Source organism: Rhipicephalus microplus, chromosome X (genome assembly GCF_043290135.1).
Source record: "Rhipicephalus microplus isolate Deutch F79 chromosome X, USDA_Rmic, whole genome shotgun sequence".
Lineage (NCBI taxonomy): Eukaryota > Metazoa > Arthropoda > Arachnida > Ixodida > Ixodidae > Rhipicephalus > Rhipicephalus microplus.
This window is the reverse complement of record NC_134710.1, coordinates 116,515,111-116,536,825: the sequence shown is the minus strand read 5'-3', so window position 1 is coordinate 116,536,825 and position 21,715 is coordinate 116,515,111. Positions and strand designations below refer to the sequence as shown.

At 41.0% G+C, this 21,715-nt stretch overlaps 1 protein-coding gene across 1 annotated transcript in view; it reads right to left on the bottom strand.

The window, feature by feature from the left end:
* Positions 1-21,715, bottom strand: part of PIG-N (Phosphatidylinositol glycan anchor biosynthesis class N) — a 60,401-nt gene that overhangs the window by 22,265 nt on the left and 16,421 nt on the right. The window contains exons 6-14 of the mRNA XM_075877451.1: positions 17,807-17,923; positions 11,033-11,133; positions 10,776-10,924; positions 10,612-10,690; positions 8,560-8,639; positions 8,120-8,310; positions 5,991-6,063; positions 4,627-4,729; positions 4,447-4,530 (exon numbers count right to left, since the gene is read on the bottom strand). Coding sequence (XP_075733566.1) covers positions 4,447-4,530; positions 4,627-4,729; positions 5,991-6,063; positions 8,120-8,310; positions 8,560-8,639; positions 10,612-10,690; positions 10,776-10,924; positions 11,033-11,133; positions 17,807-17,923 — 977 coding nt within the window. The remainder of the gene's footprint in view (positions 1-4,446; positions 4,531-4,626; positions 4,730-5,990; positions 6,064-8,119; positions 8,311-8,559; positions 8,640-10,611; positions 10,691-10,775; positions 10,925-11,032; positions 11,134-17,806; positions 17,924-21,715) is intronic.

Below are 21,715 nucleotides of genomic sequence, written 5' to 3'. Positions count from 1 at the left end.
TCGCCATCACTCTTCGTATATGTATACGTATCTATATATATGAAAATGCAAGAAAGAAAAAAAAATCCCAAAAAAAGACTCCGGTGCGCGGTATCGAACTTGGGGCCTCTGAAACGAGAGTGCGAGACATTAACCACTGAGCCACGGAGGAGCACATCCCTCAACGTTCAAATGGCAAGCTGTTTATATCTACCACTTACCGCTGGTGATCGGCAACCCGGGGAGGGTGGACCTATCGTGCTTTTAACATTACCAGCAATATGGCGCAATGAGCGCGCATTGCCACCTAATCACGACGCGGCGGCACGTGCTCTCATCTCCCACGCGCACTTTGCCCCGTGGAGAGGAGGGGGTGGATGTTGCCTCGCATGCCCTTATCTCACATAGAGAAGGATCGTACGTCTTGGCTGGCTTTTGGCTTTTACTAGAATAATTCTGTTGTAGTTACCGGGTGCACAAAAATCACTGCAATCCTTGCACAGTCTCCATTTGCGAAAAGAGCATGCTTTTCAGATACAGCGAAGTAACAACTGAGATGCATATTCACATTCATTTGTACCTGTGAGTATGTTTTGTGTGTTAGTTTTTCGTGCGTTGTTTATTACAAGAAGGAACACAATAAGGCAAAGCAAGGCTCACTGTACAAGCAATGTTCTGCAGAAGGACTTCTTGCTGGGCTAGTTTGTGTCAGATCACATTCATAAAATAGCGCAAGAAAACGACAAGATGGACACGAAGAATGACACACCATAAGCGCTACCAAACGCTTAAAATACAAATCTAGCACCACAGTTCGGAACATAAAATCTTGCTTACCCGTGAGCTTTCCTTTTACTTATTGTGTTCCTTGTGGTCTTCCAAACGCAGACTCACTTGTGGCCAACATCGTGGTGGTTATGTGTCGCGATAGGCACTTGGGCTTTTGTATAAGGAAGGGCCTGTACCCACCTGAGGTCGGTTCTTTTTTCGGAGCCATCCCTCCATAATGTCAACATGTCAAGCGGGTACATAAGATTTTACGTACTGAACTGTGGTGCTAGATTCGTATTTTAAATGTTTGGTAACGCTTGTGGTGTGTCATTCTTTGTGTCCATCTTGTCGTTTTAATGCGCTATATTATGAATGTGATCCAACAACTAGCCCAGCAACAGGTCCTTCTACAGAACATTAATTATACTGTGGTTTTGGGAGGCTTAGCCCCAGATATCATCGACAGTTTGCGCTGGCCTATGTATATACTTGTGTGCTTGTTTCGTGCGTCCTTCTTTGTGTGTGAGCAATTAGTTCGCACTTCTTCTGTGTATGTCCTTTTCGTGCCACCTTTCTTCTTGAGGAGTGAGCTGAAAGTTTTGAGCTGCTTGCTGTTCTTCGCGTGACAGTACATTGCTATAGCATTCATTCATTTGCCTTGTGGTAAAACAATCCAGAACTGATGCCCAACAAGCTTTGTAAAGACACGTTTCACTTTCGTGTTTTACTAATTCCTGTGACAGACGAATCCCAGTCATGTTTTTTTTCCTCTAGCTGAGTCGACATGAGATTGTTGGCGGGTACAGTTTGCCTAATTTGGCCATATTGTAGGCAGGCAATCTGCATTTATTTGCCACTGCTAGTGACATAAAAACATGATTGTTCAGCTACAAGCAACAATGGCAGTGGACATTTCTAAGCATGGACAAAAAAAAACGTTTGAATTAACCAAATTTAGAAGGTGGGTAAATTTGAATAATGTGGCTTTAAAATACATAATGGACCAACAAGTAGGCCCAACAAAAATTTATCATCCATTCTAATTAATCGAAAGTCTGAATTATTGAGGTTCTATTGTACATTTTAACAAGCAAATCAACAAGCAGTATTTTGTTTGCCTCTAACTCACTGTTCTGCAGCATTGTTCTAGCGATTGTGTGAATCATGATCCGTTCAAATGGAAAATGTCTGTAGATGAGCACTTCTGTTTTCATTCTAGCGAAGCAATTGATATAGAGCGATACTTTGCTTTATAGACAAGTTTGATAAGTAATTAACTGTTAAAACGTATGGTAGGGTAAGTCGTATATGTCTGTTTTAACATAATATTTTACAAGCAGCTGCACACATTCAGATGAAATTTGACATGCTCATAAGAATGCCACTGCATATCACGGAATACTATTTTTTTTTTTAAACCTACGTTGCTTATCCTTCATATGACCCACTCCCAAATTTTTAAGTGGGTTCACTTATTCAATTTACCTTTTTTCTGCTACCACCGAAAGGAAGTGACGATATTCAGTACTGTTATTGTAGATACATGTATGTTATATCTGGACTAAAGAAATAGGACATCCTTTAGTGAGTTAAGGTGAAAGTAAAATAGCTGCATTCACAATGCACAGAGAGTGCATATTGCTGCGTAACTTTCTTACAGCTTCACTTTTCACAAAATGAGCAATTTTTTTATTTCAGATTGTTTCCAACTTGTTGCAGCTCATGCATGCAAAGTTTTATCAGAATTGATTCCGTACTTTTTGAGAAAAGGTAGATAAAAGTTTGAAAGTTTACAAAAAACGCAATCTGAGAAAACCGAAGTTGCATCTCTCATATTCATATGGTGATTTCGGGACACTAAACCCCACATATCAATCGAGAAAAACGAAGTTTTATTAGCGCGTACTGCGTATGCCAGAGGGCGCGCGGCGCACTTTGAAACAGAATTTAAACCGCTTGGAGCGGCCGCTCGATGTCAGGCTTCCACAGGTTTGTTCCTCAGAGTGCAGTGGATATTTTGCTGTCAAAATTGCAAGTTCAACTTTTTGGGGGGTTTACCCTACCATACATGTGCACAATGCTTTACACAGCAAACTGTAGCCCCTGGCCTTGTATGCACAACTTCTGTAATGAAGTTATTCCTTCTTTTATTCATTCATTGAATTTTTGCCTATCCATACAGTTTAATCATTGGAGCATGTAAAGTAAGCATGCATCCTCTCACTTTTGGAAGTTTCTGCTCATATGGTCATTCTGACCAGAGCCCGACCAGATATAGCTAATGTATGTATATGTTCTGTTAAATAAACAAGCACTCTTTGTTTTTTCGGTATGATACATTGTCTTCTTTTTGATGTATAATGCACATAAGGATTAATAAGGATTACATAGTGTGCATTATTTTTAAGTGTGCTCCACGTAACTTGTAATTCTCCATGTAATTTGCTCCCCCCTCGCTTTTAAAGCCTTAAGTTTCCAAAAAAAAAAAAAAAAAAACGTGGCTTATCCCCCTTATAGGAATCGGTATAACACGAAAGTGTAATGTGTCTTTACAGAGGTAGCTGACTCATTTATTGTGCATTGTTTCAGCAACAGCAACAAATTGTGAAGTCAGGTTGGGAACGGCAAGCAGCTCAAAACTTGCAGCGCACACTTCAAGCAGAAAGCATGCGCAAAATTAGCATACGCAGTACGAGTGCAGACTAACTGTCACAGCTAGACACTTAAAGCATGCTCTTCACACAAAAAGAAACACGCACAAAATGAGCGCACAAGATACACAGGACAAGCGCGAACAACTGTCACAATTTTTTCTGAGTCGTCTGTCAGCAGCGCGCTCCTTTCGTAAGCACGGCCGTGGCAGCGTGCGAAGTGACCTTCATTCTCTCCAAAATTACAAGTCTGATAAGCGCCCGCGTAGAAGAGACCACGCTCTGTGGAAGCGGTGCTTCGTGGAGTCGACGACCTTTAGAGTGCGCCCAACGTGAGCCTGTCACGCCATCTCACCACTAATAATGAAAACACGCTAAAGTTTCGAAGCTCTGAGGATCGCCAAACGGTTTATGGTGTATATATAATTGGCTTGCTGTTAGCATACCAGGCAACGTACGTTTTGTGGCATAGTGGTTAGCGTTACGCACTGAGAATCGAGAGTTTGCTGGATCAATTCCGCATGACAGATGCTTGACTTCTGTTTTTTTTTTTGTGTAGAATCTCTTGGTATATATTTTTCAACGTCATTTCCGTGACTGAAGTACATGAGCAGAGTCGTGGTGGACCCCAGCATAAAACACTTTCGTGTTAAAAAGAATTGTGCAAATTATGCAAGTAAATACAGTAGCAGTAGATAATTAATTTCAAATTATTCTGCATGTTTATGCTATATACTGTATTCGGAAAGTTCTTAAGGCTAACTTTAACATTGGATCTTTCTGGAATGTAGTGTAATCCCTGCTTATCAATAAACTAATGATAGGCGAGATATTGCCAAAATCTCATGAGGTTACAAAGAACTAGCAAGAGCACCTCAAGCCTGCATTTCATTTTTGAATTTCTGGTTTATAAGGCCTCACTGAATATGACAGTAATGTACTTAAAAAGTGCTGTTCTCCAATTGAGCTTAACATTTTTCTTCATTGTTTCAATTAGTGCTTGAAATTACTACTGATAAAAATATTCTAACATTGCAACACATACCTTTGATAAAGTGGTGCTGAAAGGCCAGAAGCCTATTACCAGGAGCCCAAGAGACATAATACCTCTGTAGAAAAAGGTGATGACCTGTTTTTGATAAAACAAGGGTGCATTTTAATGAAAACTTGTGTGAAAACTAGTGCCATTTTCAGTATTAAACAGTTTAGAGAATAAAGATCTTACCACAAGCTCCATTGCCGAAATTGCAACCACGGTCATAGTAAGAAACCACATTTTTACGTTGAAACGCCTCAGGTATGCTTTAGCTTCGTAGTAGACATCAAGCCTAGAAATTAAGACAAAAATAATTATACTAACCACAATAAATATTAGGTCACACTCAGAGAGCCAGAAAATAAAAATTACATGAATAACTTAATTTTTCTGCCAAGTTTTTCCTAAATGCCAACAAAATGCCTAAATGCTAAATTAGACGATGACAATCCTTGAAACTAAATTAACTTTTTTAAATACCATAAAATGTCTTTTATGATGATGGCAAATGCAGTGCAGTTGCCTAGGCTATGATTTCAATGTAAAATTGCGTACAATGCAGACAAAGATGACAGGACAGAAAGAACAATAAAGATCTTTCGTCTTAGTTGGTGCTGTATGCAAGCTTACAATGGTTTATAAAACCTTGCTTCAGTTTAGAATTTCAAAACTGGTCTACAGATGCAGAGTTGTCGACAATGAAAATATCTGGTTCTGCTGCCAAAGTGCAGCAAGTTTTTTGCAGATATCAGATTGCACTCCACGACCTCAAAAAGACACTCCAGAGCAACATGTTTAGTTACGTATTATGTTCATCATTATCATCATGATGAGCCTGACTACGCCCACTGTAGGGCGAAGGACTCTCTTGTGTTTCACCAACCAACCTGGTCCTGTGTTTGCTGCTACCACGTTATAGCCGCAAACTTCTTAATCTCATCAGCCCACCTAACATTCTTCCTGGCCCTCGCATGTTTGCCTCCTCTAAGAATCCAGTCAGTTACCTTTAATGACCAGCAGTTATGCTGTCCATGCGCTACGTGCCTGGTCCATGTCTTTTCTGGATTTCAACTATGATGTGCTTAACACCCATTTGTTCCCTGAACAACTCTTCTCTCTTCCTGTCTCTTCCTTAAAGCTTGCCTCAGTCACTCTAAACTTAGATCAAAAGCAGCAAGCAGCCCTTTTCTTTACGTAAATGTTTATGTATCTTTAGATGAATGTTTTAGAGGATGTCGGTAATGGCAGTATCAAAAATGTTTTCGAAACAGTAGTTTATTGATATAGCCTCAATTTTACCTGTGCCTGAAAACACCACTCTGTATGACCCTACAGGCGTGATTACGCTCACAGGAAACTACATGGGGCAATACTGAAAACAGCAAAACCTGTGTACCTTTTTTAGCAGAATTCAACTTACCATAGAAAGTAACACAGTGCAAAGCATGAACTTTAGGGAGTCAGCCTAAAGCCTTTAGTTTCTAATGCCATAAATAAACATTGTGTTCGTAACAACCTCCTGTTACAATCATGGAAATTCGTGCAATACTTACTCATAAAAAACCATTGTCCATAGAATAATCGGGATGAGGAAGTAAAAATAGTACATAACACGTGCATTTTGCACTGAAATGAGAAGAGATATGTCAGGTTAGCTAGAAAACTATTCCTTCGAAAATTCAAATTTGCTATAGTGCCATTCTGTCACGATTTAATGCTAAAGGCACGATTACGGTATTGTAATACTCCAGAACATCTGTGACAGACAACACAGTTTTAATCTAGGTATGATGAATAAGTATTTCTCTGCAGGTTTCATATTAAAAGAAGAGATTGTAAAACAAGTACAATTACCACAACAAGACATCTTTAAGGGCTTTACATTAACTTTTATGGAATTTGTGGAATGCTGTATCATAGGTGATGTTCCTGTAGATCTATCTAATGAAATGTTATAATAGGTGGTTTCTTTATATATTCTTCCTTATTACAATAAAGATTTGTTACAAAAATGCTATGGCAGTCAAGCACCTGGTGTCTTTGCACATGAACTCTATGGAAGAGATACTCGGTCGCACCTAAAGTTACTGCTCCGCATAAAACTCGTGGACACATACTATGACACTCCTTCTCACAAACAAGTTAAGGAGTTCCTCGCACCTATTTAGAGTTTAAACGGACACTAAAGGCAAATATTATGTCGACATTGATTGCTAAAATAGCCATCCAGAAACCTCGTAGTGACACTTTTATGCCAAGGTAGTGCTTTTTTTAAAATAAAATCATATTTTAATAGTCCGCATAGCATTAGCACACTTCAAATCCCCCGCCTGAAAGTGGACTGTCAGACGTCACTGTTACCATGCCCAACGATGCCCGCCTTTACTTTGTGGCCGTCGACACCAGTAGCAGCAGAGCGAAATTAGTGGGAGCCACAGTAGGTACAAAGGCCATTAAGCAATTCAATGCCATCTCGGAGGCCATAGTTCTGCTTGCTTGTATCAACTGGGCTCCGGTAGATAACACCACCTATCCACCCTAACCAGCCGAAAACTGAACTTTTGAACCATTTACACCCTTCCTCATAGTAACGCTAGGCAATTCTTTTTTCCATAAATCAAACAGAAATGGATAAGCAGAATTTTTATTTCCTACATCCGTTAATGCACAGAAAGTTCTTAGTTCTTTTTTTATTGCAGCTAGTTTGATTACTAGTGATTATTTGTACTTGAACACTTTCGCATCATCGAGATCATTTCGCAATTGTCCCACTCATGGTGCACATCGTGTGATATATTCAGCTTAATTTCTAGCTAAGTAAGGCACTGTTGTTGATAATATTGACGTTTTAGACGTTGTCATGCATTGAGCTTTCACTATGACGTAAATTGCCATTTGCCTTTAGTGTCCTTATAAGAAGGAAACAAAAGCACCGTACCTCAACCATAAGCGGTTCATTTGTGTATTTCAGATGACTTGCCATTTTTTTTTATCTGATTCTGCTGTGACATGCAATTTTTCAGCATTCATTATAGGGAATTCCGACCTGACTAACATAGTGGCCACATTTCGTACATGCCTTGCATGCTCAGTTTCAGAATCACCTGGACTGAAGAATTCAGTTTCGATGATTAGTATCTTAAATAAATGTTTCTGGATTATCAAGAGAATGGCATATCCTAGATCTTTTTCATATAAACAACTGGCCTGATATTAACAATAAAAAATCTAATTAACACATTTTATTAATTATTATTTTAATGGCAATTATGATATAACAAAGTATTTTCATCTCTCTACATATAGTTCATGAGCAAAAATGGCAGGTGCCTGACCATCATATAAATTTTTATAAAAAACCTTTATTGTCTAGAAAAAACCTTTTATAAAATAAAGTCAAACCTTGCCCCTACCACAATGTCACTGCCTCCTCCCCTCTCCCTCTTTCATAATTTTTACTTCACTTGAATCTGTGCTATATGCCCATGAAAAACGTGCAGTCCCATCGTTCATATTTATGTATACATGATCAGACTTGGTGTCAGAGTCAATACATAGACTGGCATGACCTTGCAAGTAAAATTGCACAACTCAGAGCCCTGCAGAATGCAAATTTTAAAAACGAAAAATTTTAAGAATCCATATCTAAGTATCAGCTTCAAAACTCTGGGTGCACTCTCACCATAGAGGAGCATCGTTGACAAAAACAGCACTAAAATGGACGTCGAAATAATCTTCACTTTTCCTTGCCAATCTTGACTCCTCTTGTTCGACTGACTTTCTAATGACTTGCACATGATGCCAGTATAGTTGCGTAGAATAAGAAGAATTACAAATGCCATCCAGCCAGTGAATCCAAGCGCTACTGCAATGCTAAAAAAAAGGCACATATTCAGTGTGAGCATACTAGCATTTTTTAAAGAACTATACTCAACAAATAAACTGCAACTTCTAAAAAACTGAATGCAGTGACTAAATAAGAGCGTGTTTTCTCAATTTCACCCTTTGTAATGTATTGACAACATGGGTTTCTACCCATGGTGATTAACAGCGTACAAAAATAGCACCTGCACTACATTACACATGAAGCCAATCAAGTGACATATGTATGAACAAACCTACCTCAAGGTCAATCTGTCATACTTTTGATAGTACACAAGCCCTTTTAGAGAGAGCTCAATGAACTTTTCGATGACTTGTACCTATAAAGGTGTAAAAAATAAAAAGCACAATATACATAAAAAAAGTTCAGCATTTAGAAAATGGTACCCTCTAACAAAGAACATTAATAAATGGTGTATCAGTATAAATGCAGTCACCTATCACTTGCCCTATAAACAAAAAAAAAGTATGACAGCTCCATGACTGTAAAACCTGGGAAAGTGCGCAGCCTGGCCACCCAGCGATTCCCGTTCGAAGAGTTCCCACTGCTTTGTTTACCAAAGCATCGATGACGCCAATGTTTAAGTAAGGTTTGCCCAGCACATGTAGAATCTTGTTAGGAAGAACCCCAAACTTAGTGTACAACATGTGCACTACCTTTTGCTGCCCTTTATACTAAATGTCCTACTTGTACAGCAGTTAAAATGCGTGTCGTCTGCAACGAGTTCCACCAGGTCATATCACTCATCAGATGCAGCAACGCAGCACTCGCGACGCGCAGGAGGTGAGGCATTTGCTTGCTCGGTGAGAGAGTGACGCCCTCTCTTGTGTGTAGCCAAAGTCAGTGACATGTCTTCGTAACATTTCTAACGATTTTAAGTTTATCATGGCTACTTTTTAGTTACTTCTGTTATTTATATTAGTTTAGATCTCGTTCATTCATTTAATCTGGTTTTGAGCATTGTTAGCCTTGTTATGGCCTGTACTGAACCCTTTGATGCAAGTGTGATCACGCCACATGAGATGTATGGAAAGACAAGCCGGGTGCCTAAAGTGCTCCACACATAAAAGGAGGGGTAAAGAAAAGGGACTTTCTACGTCGGGCAGGAATGCGTGTTATCGTTTGAAATCAACTGCACAGTAGCATTTTCTATGCTACTGCACAGAAATATTACTGCATATTTTCTATAAAATCAATTCCATAGCAATTCTTGCATCCCAAAATATGTCCAAAGATAGCTTGTTATACATTGTGCAGTATGCTTATAGTTACAAATTTTAAAGTATGAATTTCTGAATTTCAAAATGATAGAAACTTCTAGACAATTCATACATACATTCACTTTTTATATAATTACAGCAGGACTTCGGTTGCCTCATAATAAAAACATTTATTTCTGTATCTTATACGAGAGTGCATGAAGCTTTGTAAAGCGAACACAAGCCGCCTAGTGCTGATATAAATGATGTAGTGATTCTGGCATTTTATTTGGTGTGATGGTGTTTTGAACAAACTACAAACACTGAAGAGACAAACACACACACACAAACAAACAAAAAAATTCCCTATTGATTGTGCAGCAGCAACATAGTAGTATATAGCACGTGGCTACAGTGACAGAGTGCGTGCCAGGAAGATTGACTGCAGTCCATAAGCAGATAGTTTTCATAAAATATGCTGAAAATTTAGGACACAAGAATACACAGTCCAGTAGACTCTAAATAAATGCAAGTTGAATGTACTGGTACAAATATTTTTCATTTAACAGGAGTTCCATTTACTGAGTGATGAATAGGGGTGAAGAATACAAGTACGAAACAGATTGTATCAGAGACAGTTGTTCCATTCAAGTAGCAGTTTCGTTTTAACTTCTAACAGATTTCTGTTTACTGAGAGTCTACTGTATCTCTAACATTCCATCGCTCAGTAATTATTTCCCTGCAGCACTCATGCTAGTCTTTCTCTTTGCCTGTGTAACTTTTGATGAAACGATCAACCTTTATGGAAGACAGACTACTACATATCGCTGAATGCAATATTACTTTCTGCATTGTTTTATAACCACCATTCAAAGTAAACTCATATATATTCAAGTACTCTACATCACCACTTGTATAAATGTACTGCGTGTCACAAATAGCGCATGATGGCTCAAACCCTCACCTTGGGTCAGTATTTCGAAAATTAGCTTTTACTAGCACTTCTAGATAATTTGAAACTGTTGGTAAGTTTACAACGATATGAAGATTTCATTTAAGAAAAGGACATGCAGCATGGTGTTTATCACTTACTGCCTCCTTGTACCTCGACTGCTTGAGTAAAGTCTCGATCATCTCAATCAGCTCATGCTGCCTTTTGGGCATCATGTCCCTAAAATAAAGACAAAATGTGAAAACTCCATCAGAGCCAGAGCCACAGAAGATGTTTAACAAAATTCAAAATAGTTCGACCTCACCTGAACTGACGAAAGAAAAGAGAGAATGTTGTGTCTTCTATAATCTGTTTTTGCTGTTGGAACTGTGCTAGGATTTGCCTAGCATTTGTAAGAAGTGCCACTGCTCTGAAGTGCCAGTCAGTGTTGAGGTATTCAACAGGCAAGACGCCCTGCACAAATGCACTTGATTAAAAAAATTTACACACACATACAAAAAATATAGATAACAGAGAATAAATCTCAAGTTTACAATTGTGATTTAATGCTAAAATACTCACTAGGGAATTGATTGGGATAGGCACACCCAAGAGAACAGCCATGAGAGGTGCCATATCAGCCTGATTAATGTCCACTCTTCTGTATAGTGAAAGGTTCCAAGCTGTAGGAAAAGGGAGAGAGAGAAAAAAGAGAACGCATGTTGCTTATGTGCTGACAGGCATAAAAGATAATGACAAACACATAACTCCTACAAACCAAAAGAAGGATACAAAAATATATTTCTGTGGGCTAAATATTATTCCACCAATTGGACATAGTCTTCATTTTTCTATGCATTATGATAAGATAGTGTCCCTTGATGCAGATAGCAACATAAAATGCTTACACATCACTGCAAGTTTCCTCGCTGTTCTTTATTCTATATATTCTATATATAATCACAAATAGTGCTATGGTACATCCAGAGGTATACCTATATACAGTGAACTTTAGTAAAGTAAACTCAGATATGCCTGAAATCTTTAAAAATATATAATTATTATGCCCCCGCTTTGGCCACTTTTACATCGCAAAGCTGCGATGGCTCATCGCATGAAGAGCTTCAATTCCTCTATTTAACATGACTACAGAACTCCACTAGTGAAGATGTTAATTAACTTATCATTTTAATTACTGCTCCAAATGATCTATTCAGCCACCTTAATATGCCTGTGGTTACAGGAAAAGTCATTGTGAAGGCATCATGGCATCAAACAAACATTGCAGCTCTCTGATTTTTGCGAATTTCGGACACATTGCTTGGAACACCTGGTGTGTGGGTGTGTGTGTCCATAGCAAACACATCTGGTAGGTTGTTGGTCCTAATCTCTCTTGCTTCATACTTAATTTGCTTCACACAGCAGAGGGACCCAAAGCTCAACTTAGCGGAACGACAACAATGGTGCGCTGTGGCTCTGGCAGCAAGCTCAGGAAAACTGGAGATATATGCGCAGCAGAGAGCACAGACGATTCAGTGTGTTTCACCGCAGCGGGAGCACGTGCGGCACGCATTGACTCGGTGTGGGGAACTTTGATGCTGTGCTGTCAGCTTGGCGCACTGGAACAAGATGCTTGCTATTCGATGTTGCTTTGCCGACCACACGAAAGCGTCAGTGAGGTCCGAAGTATAGTTCTGTGCCACGAGAGTGCAGACAGTACCAAGACACGGAAACCACGTGTAAAACTTTCAGTTGCCGGAGAAGCCATACAAGAGAGAAAGAAAACATGCGTGGATAACCGCAGTTAAAAGAATAAAGTAAGTTCTAGCTTTGTCTTGCCTTCCGTTTTTGATTGTCTCAATTTGCTTGAAATCATTTGTTTCGACTACCTGAATCAGTGTACAACACAGTGTGCCCATGCAAGGACTGTAGCAATGATAGTTCGCTGTCTCCACGTATTTTAGAAGTCCAATAACAGTTGTGAGTTGAAACAACTTTGTGTGTTGATTCCGTGTGTTTGTGAGACGTAGCTGTCATTGTTGGATGTTTACACTCACATAAGCCATACCACGGTTGGCGTTGCATTGTTGGTTGCTTTCAATTGAACTGCACACATTGTCAAAGGTTCGCCACCTGCAATTCACGCATCGGGAAGGCTACAGCATCGCGCTGGAACGAACGTCTGTGCATTTTCAGTAAACTTTGACATCCTGGTTTGCTCTTTTTTTGTCGCTTCGTTAGGGTGGTATTTATTCGAGCCACTGAATCGAACTGGCACTTAATACATTCAGAGATGTGTGTTTTTTTTTTCACATGCACCATGTGTATGCGTGTTACACTTTGTAGAGTGCTTCCAGTGTGTGTTTACGTGTGCGCTAATTAAGTGAGCTCATCATGCACCCGATATCACATCGTGTCTGAAATACGACACTTCTCACGCTGAGCCACATTCGCGCAGCAGGCCTTATACACCTGTACACTCGATATTCTCATAAAACGGGAGTGCAAGCACAACGCGAGAATCGAGAAAAAAAACATGAGGGTAGCAATTCAACTTGCTTTGCAGTGTAACGTTATAGCTAGGCTAGCTGCCTCGCAGCTAAGCCAGCGTCTGATGCTCCAGTGCTACGGAGGGCATGACTCTATCACTTTATCAGTCTTTTTAGTGCTATGGCCTTGTCATCCTTGTTTATTTTTCGCATGCCACGTAAGTTCGTTCATGACAGTATGCGTTTGCTACTGCCAGCATGTACATCGAAACAACAATCATGTTTTTCATTGCTGACAGCGTAAAACATCTATCATGTGCGTGGCTTCATTTTGAACTGCAGATAGAGTATTAGGTATATTTATTGACAGAAGAAGCTTACTTTGGCCTATCGTACACGGTAATGTCGTAGACTTCAGAAATGCATTTCGCATTAAGTCGGGCGTCATTGTCGTGAGCTCCACAACGTAAACGTGATTAACAAACTTTTCTGATTTGATTACGTTTGCCTTTCGAAGTACTTTACATGTCCAGCTGGGAAATTTCTTTCAAGCGGTTCGTGGCACTCCCAAGCACTGTGCGAGAGCACTGCATGTCCCCAGAAGCGAGGGGCAGAGTGGCAGAAAGAAGGGAAGAAGCGTGACATACATCGCCAATTTATATTTTTCAGCCAGAGATGGTGCTGCCTGTCCAGAGTAGCAGCGCTACCACGCGTTACTTTGGATCCTTATAAGTGTGAAGCAAAAACATTTCAGCTCGTCTTTAATGAAGGTCACCACTTTCAAGAAAAAAATTCACAATTTACAGTTATAGCTCATAAGTTTTAATTATGGTTTTCGCGCTAGCAGGCCTTCTGTAAACTTAGTTTGTAATAACAAAATTGCTAGAAATCTAAACAATATAATTTATAAATCTCAGAATGTGCCAAAATATATATGTTGCACCAACAATCATAAGTATAAAATGGTCGGTATGACTTATACCCGATTTAGCAAGTACATAGTAGTGAAGACAACATTCTGCGCATCAACCTTCACGATGCAGACATCTCTAAGCTAAGGTGTGTTTTCATAAAAAGACTGATAGAGTTGATATTCAGTAGGCTTGTTTTGCACAAAATTGGCCAGAGTAGAAAAATTTCGGCTCTGTTTCAATTACTCTGCTTGAATGCACAGATCCATCCATAAAAGAAAGCATGCAAAAGTTGATGTGAAAACATTTATTACAAGGAAAGTTGTCACTGTTCACGTAACTGTAGAATGCAAAAAAAAGCAAGTTTTGAGAAAAATGACCTTAATGTTTTGAACTAAATATCCATGAAATAAAAAAACATCCAATATATCTGAAGTTCACCATGCTTATGGCTTGGGACTTTTTCTGAAGCAACGCAATCTTATTTTGAGCAAGCTGAAGCACATACCGTATTTACTCGCGTAATCCTCGCACTCGCATAATTCTCGCACCGTCCACACCGCTCAACAAAAATACGATTTCTTTTTTTCCTCGAGTAATTATCGCACCCCTGAAAACTGCCACAATAATGTCGTCCGCTCGTTCCAGCGACTGATGATCATGATGATTTGAGGCTAATCCTTTTGTATAATGATAGCGGGTGCCATCTCTTAACCATCAAGCGTACTATGGCACAGAGATTCAATCCAATCCAAGCCAAGCAGAAGTGGCCAGTGCGCGTTGCGGCGTGTTTGGCATGCTGTGTCGGTAAGCTTGTCAAATTATGAGGCGATACTCAAGCTACACGGCTGCTTTCAAGTTACAAGTGATAGACCATGCACTAAACAACAGCAACAGGGCCGCCGGTAGGCCCTTCGGAGTCTACGAGTTTTGTGTTCGCTACTGGTGACGGCAGCTGAAAGCCACCAAGACGCGTTGGGCCTGCTGTGTGCCTAAAACTGGGATTGATGGTAAACTTTATTTCTTCAGAAGGAAACTGCGGACGATTCTGTTAAAAAGCCATCAGCCCAATACTGACGTCCTGCGCTTACCTTCTGAGGGCTCCTGTTGAGCGACGAATGCTATCACTACACCCGCAACGTCCACAAGCTTTGCGTATTCTCGACTATTTGCTTCCACTTTTTGTGTCTCAAATAAATCTTGTCTTGTGTTGAACCTCTGCTTTTATTGTTGAGGTAAGTTTTAATTAATACTTCTTAAAGCTTGCTATTAGTTGCTGGTGTGAGAATCCCGATTTGCAGCCACTTCGTTTTCTTTTTCGCTTTGTACGTTTTCGTGGAAAGATTTCCCCGCGTAATTCTCGCACCCCCCAACTTTGCGTCGATTTTCCGGCAAAAAAAGTGCGAGGATTACGCGAGTAAATACGGCAATGTTTTTCTAGGTCATTTTGCATCTCCAACTGAATCTCCTCCATGTGCTCCACAGCAGGTCCAAACTTGGTATATTGATTCCTTAACTTGTCACGACGCATTTTTCCTCCGTCCTATACTTCACTACGCCATATTTCACGGAGTACTACCGTACTATAAAGTCTCTGTGAAACGACAAAAGTTAGTCCAAGAGCTTTAAATGATGTACGGAAAAGCACAGAGCTGTTCCCAACTTAAACAACAAAGTGCCACAGCCATGCGGTGGAAATTTTCAAATAAATAGAAAACATCATGTCCCAGAAGCTTTAGAATGCACTTAGACAACTTTGTATTATTTCTTCTTGTTATCTTGCATATATTTAGGCCAGGCCACAGCAATGTGAAAATGACATAGCCTTTGATAAGTGGCTCAAATATTTCTTAGTGCGTGAGCTCTCATCCATTATAAGAAATGTTGACTTGCTGCTATAGTGTTGCAGTCAGAGAAAATAAGTGCAGCATGAATATATTGAAGCAACTGTACAGATATAATTATGCAATACTAAACCCTAGCATGGGTAGTGACATGTTGCACTATGCCGAGAACCCTGTTTTAATCTTTCATGCGAAACACATTTCGCTGCTTGCCTGTTAAATATGTAGTTGTTAAAACCAAACGTTTTTTAGGCACACAATATTTGTCTTTTTTTCTTATGTCGTTTACCAACATCCCCCTATTTTTTCTTATCTCGTTCTTTTATCATCACACTATTATGATCTCAAATTTCCCACATATTACGTATTACATTAAAGTCTCTCTTTTAAAACAACATGCCAACTCAATAATCTCGAAATTGCAAGCACTTAGATTTCAAGCCGCAGGTGTTGTAACTCGTGTGCTGTTGCATGGGATGGGAATGAAGGATGTTGATGTTACACGAGAATTCTTGGCAATATATTTTCTGCGTTAACCATCGGCTGTGAAATTTCTTCTTTGATGCAGATGATGAAGTGAACCAGTACCCAAGCAGAATCCCAACTGGTGTAATGAAGGAATAGCCACAAGCGCCAGACACTGCCTAGTGGCTATTCTGCTCCAACAAATAGTTCATAATAAATAAACTATTTTTTGGATCAGAATGCACACAACACACAAAACCATATAGAAGCATGGTGCATTTCGCATGTCTCGACTGTAAGTCTTTTATGCTTCTGATAGTTGTTGTTGCTGCCAAAAAGAACGCAGTGGTAGCCTGTCGACCTTCTTTTGTTCGAAAATTTTATTTCAGCAGCACAATTGCTTAAGCACATAAAAAAATTATAGCACATTGACCTTGCACGTGCTGCACAATGCAAAACGCAGAAAGGCCCACACACCAGCAGCAGCAATGCCAGGGCGCACAGATATGTGGAGAAGAGAGAAACAGAAAAAATGCACCAGTTCAAGGCTACGCTCCTCGTCTTCGTTAAAACAGACTATACTGTTGGGAAGGAAAATTGGAGTCTTAATAAGCGGTACTGCGCTATCTGACCTTGCACTATGGTCAAAATTACATTTTGTGCTGTGCATCCCAATGCTGCACTACCTGTGTGTTGTGCTTCTGTATGCATTATTTGTTTTTTTTTTTATAAGTATAGCTTGTGGTGTCCTACATAGACCTAAAAAACTAGTTTGGAAGTAAGCACAGATCAAAAACTATTCTCAACAGCATATGAACAAAAGTTCCAATTGCTAAAAATGCAGACGTCACTAAAATCGCTTCGCATTTGTGAATGGGCAGCTGGAATTTTCAGTTTAATTAAAGCCTCCTTACATTGTGACAAAACAGCACAGACAACAGGACAAAGAGCATGCAGGGCGCACGGCTGTGTCCTGTATGTCCTTTGACCCGTCGTCTACGCTGTTTCACCCAATGTTCACGAATCAATGTTCTTGAACCTTTGGTTTACTGACATGGCAGTGAAATAGATTAAATAAAAACCACACTAAAATATACAGTATATCTAATAATAATATGTGCCGTTTAGCATCCCAAAACCAGGTATGATTATGGGAAAGGCTGTAGAGGAGGGATGCAGAAATTTCGACCATCTAGGGTTCTTTAACGTGCACCCAAATTTGAGCCTACAGCCCTACAGCATTTTCGCCTCCATCAAAAATGCAGCCGCCGCAGCTGGGTTTCGATCCTGCTATCAGCGGGTTAGACAGAACATCTACCTATAAAATAATTAGTCTGTATGTCTAACTGTAAGTATAAGAAACCTACATATATGTTGACAAAAACTCAGTTTTTTCCATGCAAGTATTATACTTAGTGCCATACTAAGTGGTACATTTCGCTGTAACTGAGTATCTTGGTTTTTTTACAGGTCATATATTGAAGTGTATTCTATGTTAGAACAAGCTCTAGTGAATGGACTTTGCCAGTACCAAGAAATCTGGTTTAGCTGCATCATTAAGATGGCAGTAAAAAAGCACTGGGAACGACACATGTCAACAACATGACATATGTTTCTTGACACTTGGAACAGACATAAGACTTGTACCTTCCGAGTATCCATCGTAGTAGCCATCACGCCCTGATAACCGCGGTGGTGCAATCCCTGCTCCCCAGGCAATAAGAGGCGTTTCAGTTTCAGAGGGGTTTCCTGCTCCATGATTACCTTGGTTAGAGATGAAAATTTCATTTTAGTCCCAACATTACATTCATATTAAAAACAAACTAACTGGAAATACTAGTTTATTACTATTGTAAATGAATGCCCAAGTAACCACGGATATCTGCTGGCTGTCCATTCTGAATACAAATGCCCGGTCGTATGAATATCCGACATGGCTAGCCAATGAACATGCTGTGAAAATCCATGTCCGGTGTGGCTGTTCTCTGGGCAACCGAACTGGATGTCCGACCGGACATTAGGTTTTGAACGTTGACTGGCTGTCTATATAAGAACACGCCAAGAATATGTGAATTTTTGCTCATCAATTATTGTAAAATTAGAATGTAGTGAAAATATATATAGATCTGTAGAATCCCGGCTGACAATCTTGTAAAATTGCATCAGAAATGCTACTATAAACTTCAAATTTCGGCACAGCATTTGATCCCAGGATGCCAAATAATTTTTGCTTTCTGAGGAAAAACAATGTGGCTGATTCAATATGTGTATCGTATGTTGTAAGAAACAACGTATTTAGTGTTATTATTATCGCATGTGAACTGACAAAAATACGGATTGAGTGCGTCATAGCAGTCATTAAGTAGGCAAACTTCCATGCACCAGCCTTGGCATTCCTCAAGCATACACTTCATGATAGCCATGCCACTCTGGATATGTTGGGAGAAAACACGCGTTATTGTGCCTGTTGTTCTGAAACCTGCTTGACCAGCAGCGCGCACTGATGGAAGGAGCATGTGGAAGGAGGGTGTTCGTGTCATGTCGAAGGTATGTACGCTGAGCTAGTCTCCAAGCGGCAGAAGGCAGATTTTTTTTTGAAGTGCGCCTGTGTGGTCATCAACAGCAACATGTGAAGTTACAAAGGAAGACTTTTCTACAGGAAACACCAAAACGCAGCACAGCCCACCACTGTTTTTGTCAGAGATTACCACGGCAGGCAGTAGCAACCCCGCTCACTCGCACGGCACAGATAAGGCCTCGTGTTACATACCTGTTCTTTACGTCTCATATCGGACATTTATCTGTTCACATTGACTATTGTCCATCATTTGTATAAGCCCTGGTGACACGTGGCATGTTTCCAGCTTTTCATTTGCTCGCATATTCCTTGCTATTAACCACTTTAATACACACGTGGTCAGTGCCTGTACACCTTCTTTAAAAGCATGTGCTACAACCACTAGCTTTTCTCCTCTTCTTGTCTATATGTACATATTGTGGTTATGAAATAACATTGCCATAAACACGCGCAAGTTGGGTTTGTTGCTAGTAATTTAATCTACCCGCAAAGAAGCAACTGCTGCCACCTAAGAAGTCATCATACTTGAAGGCAAAAGGGCAATGAACACTGAAATCTTGTAAGACTACGTACACACACTTTCACAATCGCGGCTGCAGACTGAGTTATGTGCTTTTTAGCCCAGATATATGTTGATAATAAAGGTTAAATTGTTCTTGAAAGCCCGTTTGAACTCCACCTTTTTAGAATTCATTTTCAGCAGGAAAGCTCCCGCAAAAAAAAAGATGGGCCTCTGAGTAGGCTGTGTGGGTACATTGTTCACATGAAAGGTTTTTCTTGAATATGCACTAGCTATATATGCATACATGCACAAACATTACATATATATATATATATATATATACGTGTGTGTGTGCGTGCATGTGCACGTGTGTGTGTTTGTGTGCGTGTGTGCACGTGTGTGTGTGTGACATAAGAAGGCAGGGATGGTTAGGAGAAGTAGATGAGGAAGAAGTGCTTAATAGAATAAACATGGCGTATGAGCCAGGCCACGCCTCCCATTCATCATAGCATCACGCGAGTCGACAGGATGAAGACCTCTGTTACGACCGGCCCTGGGGAACCGGGCAGGACGAGTTTGGGGGAGAACCGGTTCTTGACCGACGGTGTCGTCCACCCCCACCTCCCCATTCGGGCTCCTCCTCTCGCTGGGAGAGCTCCGGGGTCTGCTGTGCGTTCGTGACCATGTTTGGTAACATTTTGGGGCGCCGGGACCATATATGGACATCGTGTTGGGTTGTGCCACTCCATGTGTTGTGAGAGGTGTTTCCCCCTCCCTCGTGGCCGAGGTGCCGGGGACACCGTATTGGCTGACGATGCGGACAAGGCGCCCAGTGTCAACAACGTGGCGCTATAAAATGCCGAAGACGTTTTGTATCACTCCCACTCTTCTCTCTTTGGATCAGTTGATCACTTCTCCACATGTAAATAAATCTCTGTTGTTCGTTCGGGCGCTTCTTCTCGCTGAATTGTTGGACGATGGATCCTGCGACGGGGCCAGCTACCGAAAACGAGACCGGCAGGACCCGGAGTCCCAACAACTGGATGGCAGCGGCGGGATGCCGATAACCCCGAAAGCGACCACTGGACGGAGTGAGCCCAAAGTTCAACAACGGGAGGACAGGAGAAGGATGACACGAGCTCATCGACTTCCAAAGGGAATCGAGCGGCACTTCTGAGAGGCATGACGCCGGAGACATGACTGCGAACTGGGTGAGTGCCGGCTTTCTCTGTTAAATTTTACCAGGCATTTACTCTATGTGTTAAGTAAAAGCTGGTAGAGAGGGGCTGTCTTGGTCATTGTGTTAACAGGTAACTTGCGTCAGGCGGAAATTGTGTGATAGCTTGGTTAAGCTCTTTCTGTCAGTGGCGTCAAGGTTAACAGTGGCAGGGCAGGATTCCGTATAAGAGCTTTTTGAAGCTTTATTTGTAGACTAAGTTAACGGAAAACTTGAGGCAAGGCAGGAACCTAGAGCTGTTGTTGCCGACAAGGTTAATTAGTTGCAGGACAGGAATCTTTGTGGAACAGAGACAGCGGTACTGGAGGCAGCCATGAATCTGAAATCCCTGCGAAAGTCCATGTTGTTGCTACTTGCAAGGGAGTTGAATCTGGAGGTGTCGGACTCTCAAAGAAAGCCAGAGCTGATAGAGGCGATTCTCGCATTGGGGGCGGAGGATGACGAGCTGTCAGAATGTGTCGAGGAGATTCAGGAGAGGCAAGCGGCAGAGGCCGAAAGAAAGGCGGCGGAGGCCGAAAGGAAAGCGGCAGAAGCCGAGGCAGATAAGATGCGAAAGCACGAGCTTGAAATGAAGCGCCTCGAGCTAGAGATTAGCCATAATAGTAGAGCAGGAGGCAGCGAGGCATCCGGTACAGCAGAGCGGGTCAGGTTCAAAATGACGGACCTAATGAGATCGTACAAGCTAGGGGAGGACATTGGGCTGTTCCTCGTCAACTTTGAGAGAACTTGTGAAAGGCAAGGTTTCAGCCAGGATACATGGTCTCAACGCTTGTTGTCCCTACTTCCGGGGGAGGCCTCAGAAGTAATCGCGCGCCTCACGAAAGAGGAGGCTGACGAGTACAGTGAGGTAAGTCGAGCCTTCTCAAGAAATACAGGTTGTCAGCGGAAGGTTTCAGACAAAAATTTTGCAACGCCGTAAAAGAGAGCAATGATTCATACCCGGAGTTTGCTTACAAGTTAATGGCCAACATGGGGGAGTGGCTGAAAGAGGCAAAGGCGTATGGGAATCATGACAAGGTGCTCGAGTGTATCGGTCTGGAACAATTCTATCAAAGGTTACCAGAAAAGGTGAGGTTCTGGGTGCAGGATAGACCAGACGTGAACACCGTAACAAAAGCCGCAGAGCTCGCTGAAGAATTCGTTACGCGCCGCGCCCTCGGGGCAAACAGCGAGCCAAAAAGGGAAAAATTCCTACTACCGAATAAGGCGCCGTTTAGAAAACAACCGACAAGTCTCGCA